This window comes from Zea mays, chromosome 4 (genome assembly GCF_902167145.1).
Source record: "Zea mays cultivar B73 chromosome 4, Zm-B73-REFERENCE-NAM-5.0, whole genome shotgun sequence".
Lineage (NCBI taxonomy): Eukaryota > Viridiplantae > Streptophyta > Magnoliopsida > Poales > Poaceae > Zea > Zea mays.
In genome coordinates this window covers 77,429,874-77,441,079 of record NC_050099.1, presented here as the reverse complement: position 1 = coordinate 77,441,079, position 11,206 = coordinate 77,429,874, and the positions used below count along the sequence as shown (strand labels likewise).

Genomic DNA, 11,206 nt, shown 5'->3' with positions numbered 1-11,206 from the left:
ATGAGAATAGTACTAATGGATTTGTCATGAAAATAGTTTACCATGGTTAAATTTATATCGAGTTTTGCAAAGAAATGGTAGTTAAAAGTAGTCAAATACGCATAGTGGATACTGCGTTGATGCCCGAAATGTTAAGTAAAAAATAACGGAAAGGGTTGTAGGACATTGAAATTCTGCGACCTGATAATGGCGCACGCTATTCAACAATGAGCAGTTAAACGTAAGTGGGCACTTTTGATTATTGCCTCAAAAATCTCACAGGATGCATCCACGTCAGTAATCAAATCCCAGAATTTCCTCTTAATCTGGGCACAGAAAATGAACATGAGATTCTCATTCACGATAACAGAGAAGCAGGGTACCACAAAATAGTTTGCACAGGATGGAGGGGTTTCCTCAGGCTCCAAAACTTAGATAAGTTCCAAACATACATTTTTTTACGCAAACTGGTCCTTAGCCTTGTTCTGGCACAATACATGCGAACCTATTTAACATTAATCTCCATAATAATAATCACATGCACCATATAGATAGAACGAACAAGCTGTACTCACATTATCGCTAGTAAGTTTTTTTTTACTCCTCATGATGTATATGTACTTCTTTACTGATGGGAATGTCAAAAGCATGCCTTTTCCAACGTGCTCACAGCAGACTGGCCTGGAGCTGACCATCCCTTATCTGCGCTGCGATGTCTCTGACAGCACCTGGTCCATGAGGGATGAAAACCGACGAGGACTTGGACGAGGCCCCAATCTCCTTCATGGTGTCGAAGTACTGGGTAACCAGAACCATGTCCATGACATCCTTTGCAGAGGTCCCAGGCACATTCTCAGAGAAAGCAAGAACACTGTCTCTGAGCCCATCCACTATAGCCTGGCGCTGTCTTGCGATACCCAGACCCGCCAAGTACTTGGATTCTGCATCACCTTCGGCTCTCTTGATCTGCAGTATCTTCTCTGCCTCAGCTTTCTCGCTGGCAGCCAACCTCAGCCTAGCAGCTGTTCCATTAACCGACAGCAACAGTTCAGAAATACTGGAACAGAGACACATCGTACTCGATGTTTCGTGAAGATAATGCCGTACAATATATCTTCCAAAATGAAAGCAGATGAGACGTTACTTAAATTGATTTCTTCAAAAAGAAAGGTACTTAGTTTGTACTCAGTGAAAACATCAGTATAAACAAGTTTGTTCATCACCAACAAACAAATTAAACTATGTGCAAATGATTCCAGAAAACAAAAAAAAACATCTAAATAACATTGACGTGATAACGTTAACAGGTATAAGAAAACCAGCAATATGGGAGATGGTTTTGGTGTCCATGTTTATTTCATGAACAATGAACATAATATTGATGGGAATACTACTACAGTACTGCACACTTGACAACATTAGGTGACATCTTGATGATAACTATCAAGTTGTGCCCTGCTTGGTGCTTGCCATGCCACTGACGCACAAAATCCATCCCATTTCCCCCTTTCTAGATGATGTATACTTATTTCGTTGGATGCATATAGCATTGCTCAAATATCAAGTTGTAAAATTTAACAGGTGGTTCTAACAAAGAAATCCACGTGCAGTTCATGTTTCAACTATGAACAAGAAATATGTGCAACTTGCCTGCATTGATCTCATTCATAGCTCTCTTCACATGCTCATCAGGCTCAATATCAACAATCAGAGTCTGCACAATCTCGTATCCATACATAGACATTGCCTATACAGTGAAGAAAAATGTTACCAAAACTTCCATGCTCTAGAAGACCAACAAATGATGAACACAGACCTTTTCAAGTTCATTTTCTACAGCTTTGGCGATTTCATTCTTCTGCTCAAAGGCATCATCCAAGTTCATCTTCGGAACACTTGCCCTGATGACTGAACATGAGCAAAGTTCTATTAGCATTGAATGAGCGAAGTGAGGATGAAAATAAATAGAACCAACAATATTCAGGTGACTCCTACTGTCCTACACTACTACTACTACATGAGCAAAGGAAAAAAAGAATACTGATTAACATCCATGCACGTGGTGGAGTAATGGATTTTGCAATTACAAACAAGTAGCACCCTTACCATCAAAAACATATGACTGGATTTGCTCCCTGGTGTTACTAAGCCTGTAAAATGCATCAGATGCCTTATCGGCAAGGGCACGATATTGCACAGATGCCACAACATTGACGAAGACATTATCCTGCAGATTATTCAGAACATGGTATCCAACATCACCATGACTAGAGCAGAAAAACAATTACAAGGAAAAAACAATTGAACATAATGAAAATTTTACAAATACAATTTTTATCCATTTATGGTAATTTTATCAAATTATAGAGAGGGAAAGAATTGGGGAACCTTTGTCTTTGTTTCGCAGCGGACATCAAGCTGCTGCACACGCAGTGACAGATACCCAGCAATTTGCTTCCCTATGCACCATGGCAAGAAGTGGCATCCAGGCTCTAGGACCTCGTCAAACTTCCCAAAAGTTTCCTTGATGGCTACTGTCGATTGATCCACTTGAATCAAGCCGAGTGCTTGACCCATGTCTTATCTACAAAGGAATAAAAAATTTGTCAGGTCATATGCTAAAGAACAAATGATAGAATCTCCACATATTTGCAGAATCTTGACTTAGGCTCACAGTTGATGTGATCTCTCCAATTAATATCACTGGATGTATTATTAAAAATAGGTCGCATAAATGGAATAAAATTAATAAACGAGTAAAGATAAATGTATGCTAGATAAGTAGATAGCATGGATTGGCTAACTTGTCCGTAATGAAGGTTGGACCAATTGCAACATAGAACACAAGGGTACAGTATCACAAACAATCATGCTCAAAGACACATGTCAGTATGTGACATGAACTCAGCAACAATTTCTGATAGATAAAGATAGCCATGTCCTTAAACCTACTGAATTCTCGACATCATCATGGTACAGCCCAAAGAAATCACACTTTTCTTATAATGAATTGCACAAAATAGATAGACACCAAAAGAACAATAACAAACTAGCACAGCCAGTTGCAGTATGAACTAGCAAGATGAAAAGAAGAACAAATACCTACAAGCGTGGTAAACAAGCTTAGTGGGGAGAGGCAAGGTGTATCAGGTTCAGGTCTTTCTTGGTCTTACGGGAATAGAGGCGCAGTACATATAGTCGATTTGTAAAGACAAGTGGAGACGCAAGAGAACGTGGGGGGTTAATAAATCATCTGGGGAGGGCTACATCTAGATGCCAGCGAAAGCCAATAAATCCAATGCTGCAAGTTGGCCGCAGCACAGCCGACGAAAACCACAACATGCTGGCATGCTGCTAATGATTCATTTGGGCGACAATTCCATACACAGACCCGTAGTATGCTTTTATCCAGCGACTAGTGATAATCAAACACGTCACAATCATCCAATCTGCCCACCAAAGACAATTAAACGTTATCTTACCATCCATGTATTCTGCGCAGGTCGAAATTTCCCAACGGTGACCAGTCACCAATAATAAGCCGCAAGAAAAAAATACATTATAATGCGTGTTTGGCTTGAACACCTGGAAACTTCAACGGGATTCGACAGGACAAACAACGCACGCCAGATTTGTTCGTTCACATCGACGCGGCCACCATGGAGATACCAAGGGTGGTTCCAAGCCGTGGCCAACGCACGGTAAACAGAAGCCTAACATTTAGTCGGCGCAGGACAAGGGCTGCGGTCGATACCGAGGAAGAAACATGTCTAACAAAATCACCGCCCCCCAGTCGCCAATGTAGAGAATAATCTGGAGGGGGAGAGATCCCCAAGAAAGCAAGCACGAAAAAAGGAAAAGGAGAGAAATCATTCCACGGCTAGAACGCTAGGGGGATGCGGCGGCGGCGGCACAGTTACCTTCCTGCGGAGGGGATCCAGGCGCAGACAAGTAGAGTACTGAGAAGAAAAGGGTTTGCCCTCTCCTGCCGCCGCGCTGCTCCGTCGATTGGGTTGTCCGAGGCCCTCGATCGCCGGTATCTATGGCGGAAATTGCTGCCGATGGAGGGTAACCGGAGAAGGATTTGACAGATATATGGGAAGAAAACCGGGTCGAAGTTGCGCCCGCCGCTGCTATGGACTACCGATCGTCGTAACCATTGTCGACCCTTCGATACACCGTCTTTGCCGTCGCGTTAGATCCAACCAAAAAAAAATAAAAATATCGAAGGGGAAGGAGGTGGCGTGGCGTCTGTATAGAAAGTAGGGATGACAATTTAATTCGGGGATTCCATATACCTTGGATGCGATCCGATAGATTAAGATATAGATATATTTTTTGACCCATATGTTAGATTCATATCTGATCCGAGATAAAGTGGTATGGATTTGGATATTAAATTTTACCCACAGGTTAACCGTTGGATATCCGAAATTAATCAATACTTTAATTTTTTTTGTCGAGACATGATTAACTCTTTAGTATGTTCTTATTTTTTTATTATTGAATCTGATCATTGATTTAACTATTTATCTATTTTGTTGTTTGCGAGGATGAACATGATTCTACTATCATTGACTAAAAAAATCAGCCACAGCTACTGTATGTTGGTTCTGTGATGAGATTTCCTATATATTTTCCATATATAATTTCTTTATGATAAAATATTATAACTAGAAAACGAAATGTTCTTTTCTTTGATTTGCATATCTCCTGCTATTACGCATTAGCATATTGTCTTAGCAACATGTACAAATCTCCGACGCTCAGCTAGTATAGTAGTATGCTTTATTGTATTCCTGTAAAAGGATGCATCTTGCATCTCACTCAGATAGCATGTTTGTTGTTGTTAGATACTCTGTGACAGTGTGTCTGCTCTGTGCTCCCCTCTCTAGCTCTCCCATCGCTAGCTCAAGTGTTCAACACTACACTAAGATCATAATCAGATCATTAGAACTTCATAAGGCAAAAGGCTGAAGGCCAAAAACAGACATGTATTTGTTGTCATGTTGAGACATGCAGACATGTATTTGTTGTTATGTTGTGAATGTTGCTTGTTAAATAACATGTATATTTGTTTAATTATGTTATTGAATGCCATGTATTTGTTGTTATGTATTGGGAAGAAATTTGATTAATTATGTTATTGAATTGTTGAAAATGGTTATTTGACATATCCAATGGATATCCGAAACCCGATGTGGCATGTCATGGATATAAATTTCTACCTACGGGTATAGTCGAAACCCGATCTAGAGTTGCCACGGCACGAAACACCGATGGGAATGAAAATGGCAGAATGAAAATAGCAGAATAGGGAATGACAAAACAGAGAATGATAGTCAACCTCTTGTTATGTTAATAAATAGTAGAGATAGTGAACCTAAACACATATTACGATGTTCGTAGAGCGAATTTGAATGTGTGACGTGGATGGATGCAGATAGCCTAACTAACTCCTACGCTGCTTACGGATTCAAGTTCGTTGAAATGCCAGCCCTGTTCGTTTTTCTCTGATCATTAGTTATCTAATGTGACTCGGATAACGTTGGTTCGCGTCGCCATTGCTATCGAGGAGCCACTAAGGATATGTTTGGTTCCCTGGCCCAGTGCACGGCCAGACCCATTTGAATCAACAGCGCCATGTTTGGTTGCCTGGCCCAGCTTGGGGGCCTGGCTGAGATGAGCCCAACGCAATATTGTGGCCAGGACCGATTGGAACGCAGATAAACCACTTCGCGATTGAGCCTGGCCGTCACGGTCTAGGGTTCGCAGTCTCTCCTCTCGCGACTCTCGCTCTCGCTCTCTCCTCTCGGGTTCACTCGCAGCCGTCGTGCTCCCTCGCCGCCGTCATCTCTCTCACCCTGTGGTGACGACACCGCGCCCGCGGACAAGCTCGATCTGCTTCTCTGTCGATCTGCTTCACTCTCGCCTCTCGGGTTCATCTACTTCGCTGTCGGCGACGAGAGGTTAGCCCTTTTCTTGGCTGCTCATCTACTTTCATCTGTTTTGTCTTCTCATTTGATTTCATTTGCTTCGCAAGGATCGCTCTCCTACGACCTCGATCGGTTCTCAGCTGTGAGTGAACCCTAGATGTGTGGTCTCCCTCTTCTCAGGTTTGATCGCTCTCCTAAGACCTCGATCTGTTCTCAGCTGCGAGTGAACCCTAGCTGATCTATTCTCGATCTGTTCTCAGGTTTGATTTCATCTGCTTTGTCTTCTCATTCTAGATCTGATTAGTTTCATATTAGCAATGATTTGTTTTCAGCTGCTTTGCTTTGTTTATGTTAATCAGATCTGGTCTAGAAAGCAGCTATTTCTAGCAAACTGATTGTTGTATTAATCTGATTAGGGTTTGATTAATATAACTGATTAGTTTTATTAATCAGTTTGCTTTGCTTCATTGTTGTGTTCTCAATCTGCTTTGCTTTGATTAATATAACTGAAAACAAAGCAGCTGATTCTAGCAAAGCAGCTGATTAGTTTCATATTAGCTGATCTAGGCAAAATGTTCTCATTCTAGATCTGATTAATATAACTGATTGTTGGTGGATATCTGATTGGTCCATGTTTGGATGAAAAACTTGCATCTTTTCATTACTGATCTGCTTAACTGAACTTAACTGACCCGAACTTAACTGAAAAACCTGCATAGTTTTTCAGTGATGTACTTTCATATTAGTATATAACTGATTGTTGGTGGATATCTGATTGGTCCATGTTTTGGATAAAAAACTTGCATCTTTTCATTACTGATCTGCTTAACTGAACTTAACTGACCTGAACTTAACTGAACTTAACTGAAAAACCTGCATATCTTTCAATATTACTATCTGTTTGGTCCATGTTTTGCCATGTTTATTTATTGACTTAACTAAATTTAACATGTTTGTCATGCTTGTCTTGTTTAATTTAATGGATTATGCAACTAGCATAATCTGTCTATTATATTAAGTAGCTAGTTGTTCCTCTTTTCTTCTCCCCCTCTTACCTTCATCTATTCTTGTTTCCTCTTCCCTTACAACAATCTTACCTTTGTTCATCCTTTCTTCTCCCCCTCTGTAGCTTCTTGTCTTGTTTAATTTAATGGATTAATGCATTATATTATGCAGCTACCTCCATGACTATCTTCTTTTTATACTATGCAAGGTAGTTAATCTCTACTACTCTTTAAGGCCTTAGTGTAGGCGTCCACAGTATAGCGTGGTGCACGGTTCTGCCACCCGCGCGTCCGCGCCCCTGCGTTCCGAAATCTCGCATTCGCATCCGCCCCGATGTCCCCCTCCGCGCACGCCCCAACCTCCGTGACCCGCGCACCGCCGGCAATCTCGCTCCGTGACCCCCGCCCCCACTCCTCCGGCAGTCCCCAGGAAAGTCACGACCCCCCCCATCGTGGACCACGGCGATGGCTCCTACTCCTTTCGCCTCCAGGTCGCACCACGCTTCGCCGCGAGGGAGTTCCGCCTCACCGTCGTCCTCCTCTTCCGAAGCTGGGAGGGGCTCAAGTTCTCCTCCTCGAGGTTCAAGTACCGCGCCGAGCTGCGCCGCATCCGCCTCCTGTTCCGGCCGGACAATAACGCGGCCCTTCTGGCGTTGGAGACGTGCCGCGCCGCGGACTTCTCTCGTGATGCCTGTCGGGACGGTGGACGCGGCTCGCCAAGAACGACAGCTGCGAGGACGTCGACGCAGCGGGGCGGTACATCCGCGAGATCCACCTCCGCGACGGCGACAGAGGCGTCTGCGCCAGCGGCAAGCGGCGACGCGGCGGGGCAGAGCCACCCGTTCCCGTGGCAAGACGCTGCCATCTCGGAGCCCTACTACTTCCTGCACCTCCTCGCCTTCTTCTCTTACTTTGCGGCCCGCAGCACGACGCTCTCCGCCGACGACGGAGGGGAGCTCCATGACCACCTTCTCCGTAGGGTAAGCTTCGGAGATCCCCGTGTGCCCGATCCGGATCATGTCATTCGGTTGGTTGTTGAGTTGTGTTGGCTCATGCGAATCGGTGTTGATGTGCTTGGTTTTGCAGGAGATCCAGGCAGTGCTCGTGTTCCTGTTGCTCTTTGAGTCTTCGTAGTGAAGGTGTGATGACCAATTCCAGCTAGAACCAGCCCTCCCTTCTCCTAGCCCAGGTCTGGACTCTCGCGCTGCCCATATCTAAAGCCACCAGCAGAAGACGCCCTCTGCCGCCCCTGACACCGGCCATGGGGTGCCGCCCAGTAGCGGCAATGGGTCGCCGCCCCTGAAGCCATCATGTTGTTGCTGCTCCAGGGCCCTGCAGTGTCACACCTGATGAAGCAGGACAGAAGTAGTAGAAGCTGAAGTCTGAAGAGGAGCCATTGTCGTGCGATGATTAGGGGTGTGTTTCTTTTTTGTTGTAAATCGTGTGGGCTGTGTTGGACTTGTGTGAGTGATGGTGTTGGGCCAGCCTATCTGGAATGACATGGAGGAGTTTCTTCCTGCTAGGGCTGGCAGTGTGCTAGAGGATAGCCTGGAGAAGGAGCAGAAAGCTAAAGATCAGGCTGCTGTTAGTAAAGTGGAAGAGGTTGGCACAACGGCTGAAAATGCTGATGCTACTGGAGTTGGCGGTATTTTCTCTCAACTTTTGGCTTTGGAATCAACCGTTGAATTTAATGGTGCAGGGAGCTCTGAGGCTGTGAAGCAGATCTTGAAGGAGTTGGCAGAATGCTTCTCTAATGGTAGCATCTCTCGAGAGTTCATCAGTAGCAGGGTTGGGTAGATCATATTTGATGAATATGATACTGATGAGGATGAAAATGATGAGGGGAAGGAGAAAGTATTTGGTTCATCAGACCCTTATTTGCAGCATGATTTTAGACCTGCTCGGTCAAATTCTTTTAGCCTTTTAAAGCTCGTAGTTACGGCTTACCCTATAGAAGAGAGGAACGGTGGAGACCTGGAGATTGGACTTGGACAGAAGATGGCAGTTGCAATCATTGGCAAGCTTCTTGCAGACTTAGTGTTGTCATCAGAGCAAATAGTTTGGAGTGGACTCGATAGTGTATCCATCTACTGGCCTGAAGTGTTGTTGATGATTGGTCCATATGGAGGTCTTGTTCAATACAAGTATGGTGAACCTACAAAACATATTCCTGAGTGTGATGGTGTGAGAATCCTCTTTAACTCAAGTATGAGAGTTATACACCGAGTCTCAGTCTTTACTACATCATTTGTTGGCATTGGAAGCAAGATTCCAACAACATTTCTGTACGAGGTTCGTTATCAATGTGCCAGTCAGAACAAAGACAGTGTTCGATATGGAATAACTGGACTGACACAATGGTGGCTCAAGGCTTTTAGCCAAGGAAATAGTCACTACACCAAAATACTTAACTTCCGAGGGGCTAAACCGTAGGAAGTTAGCGCAAAACTCTCGGAAGTAACTGAAACCGTCGGAAGTTAGCCGAAACCGTCGGAAGTTAGCCCGTCGGAACAAATTAGTCGGAAGTTAGGCTTCCTTCCGACGGACTCTCGAAAGTTAAAGAAACTTCCGAGAGGGACATCAGCCTCTCGGAAGTTGTTGATTAACTTCCGAGAGGAGTTAACGCCGTCGGAAGTTAGGTGCTGACACCGTCCATCACGAACTAACGCCGTCCGCGGGATAACTTCCGAGAGGCCGTCGGAAGTTAGCCACTAACTTCCGAGAGTTTTCGACGCCTCTCGGAAGTTAAATTGACCAGCACTTAATATACAATTTGTTTTTGGCAATTCAACACATTGCATACATAACAAATATATATAACAGCAACAAATATATATAACAGCCACAATACACAACATATCACATATAACATCTCACATACATAATAATAACACAAGACACAAGTCAAATCCACCTCGACATAAGAATTCACAAGTCTCACAAGACATAAGTTTGAAGTCTCACAAGACATAAGTTTGAAGTCTCACAAAACACATCGAATGGAAGCCCACTATTGTCGATCAACATCAGGAAATATCGAAGAGTGATGCTCGCTACCTCCACTCGCGAAGAGCGTATTGACAAAGTCTAACCCATCATCTTGTTGTTGCGCCGGCAAGGTAGCTGGAGGAGTCTCATATACCTATACAAATGACATTCACGGAGTTACATCGTAATGTAACAAGTAAATTATGATAAATTTGCATACCTGATGTTCGGTAGGTGGAGGTGGAGGTGAAGGCCAAGGAAAATGTATGGAAGGTGGAGGTGGGGGGGCCATCGGAAACTGTATCCCTTGGGCTTGTGCTAGTTGCTACCAAATTTCCGAACACATTAATGTCAGTGTCTTAAATCAATACATAACTTAAAATGAATGATCTTTTTGAATTTACTTGTATCAGTGCTTGCTGTTGTTGAAACTGAGTAGCATAGTATTCTTGTTGAGCAGCATGCTGCCTCAAGTATTCCTCCTGAATCCTTTGTCGCTCCTGATGTTGCCTAAGCTCTTCTCGTAGTTGCTCAACTTCTGCAGTATCCTGAGTAGAGCGACGGGAGCTACGAGCAGCAGACCTCGACGAACCTCCCCTCTGAACCGTCACGTGGCTCGAGTCGATGACGTTATCAAAAATCGAGTACCTTCAAACAAGTAACATCACGACAGATTAAAAAATAATCTATTGTACTTAAACCGATGAAACAAGATAAGGTATGTAGAGTCCACACCTTCCATGGGGTTTTCCACCACTTGCATACACAGCCTGAGGATCAATAGGTGCGGTCCTCCAGTCGTAGTTCGATCCGTGCTGACTAGACATCGCCTCAGCATATGCAGCCTCCATACAAAAGAACAATGCAATCTTACATCACTGGGCACATACATAAATTCATATGAACAACACATAAATCTACCTAGCATTTGAAAACACTCACCAGACGATCTGTTGCCTTTTGGCTACACAACACATCTGGATTTGCAGGATCTGGTCCTCTGTGCCCCCTCAGGTATATTTGAACATCACTGGGCACTACACCACTGCTAGCTTCCTGTACGTACATTTGACAAACATTATAATCAGAAATGACATCAAGTCATATACAATCAACAAAACTACACCACTGCTAGTTTCATGTACTTACCATTCGTTTTGCCAAACGAAAGTGATCATCACCTCCATACTTGTGATACGACTCGGTTCCACAATTGGAACTTTGTCGTATAGACTTTGCCTTGAAATTATCCGAAGCCCAATAACGGCATAAGGCACGCCAAGCAGCATCATTGGCGGC

At 43.8% G+C, this 11,206-nt stretch overlaps 1 protein-coding gene across 3 annotated transcripts; it reads right to left on the bottom strand.

The window, feature by feature from the left end:
• Window positions 1-314: 314 nt before the first annotated feature.
• LOC542627 (hypersensitive induced reaction 1) lies at window positions 315-4,178 on the bottom strand. 3 transcript variants are annotated; one of them, XM_023302233.2, is made up of 6 exons: window positions 3,082-3,349; window positions 2,368-2,563; window positions 2,086-2,206; window positions 1,796-1,887; window positions 1,630-1,726; window positions 315-1,001 (listed from the first exon to the last, which is right to left on the bottom strand). In XM_023302233.2, the coding sequence occupies exons 2-6, from the start codon at window positions 2,554-2,556 to the stop codon at window positions 646-648; spliced, it is 855 nt and encodes a 284-aa protein (XP_023158001.1). In that variant the 5' UTR covers window positions 2,557-2,563; window positions 3,082-3,349; the 3' UTR covers window positions 315-645. The 3 variants fall into 3 exon arrangements, with proteins under 3 accessions (XP_023158001.1, XP_023158002.1, NP_001105623.1); XM_023302234.2 differs by having other exon boundaries at window positions 3,086-3,349; NM_001112153.2 differs by lacking the exon at window positions 3,082-3,349 and adding an exon at window positions 3,900-4,178 and having other exon boundaries at window positions 373-1,001.
• Window positions 4,179-11,206: the final 7,028 nt, after the last annotated feature.

Coding starts and splice junctions, on each gene's coding strand:
- LOC542627 (NM_001112153.2), bottom strand. CDS start 2,556: ATGGGTCAAGCACTCGGCTTGATTCAAGTGGATCAATCGACAGTAGCC. Junction 1,888..2,085: donor CCAGTCATATGTTTTTGATG/GTAAGGGTGCTA, acceptor GCTCATGTTCAG/TCATCAGGGCAAGTGTTCCG. Junction 1,002..1,629: donor TATGAATGAGATCAATGCAG/GCAAGTTGCACA, acceptor TTAATGGAACAG/CTGCTAGGCTGAGGTTGGCT.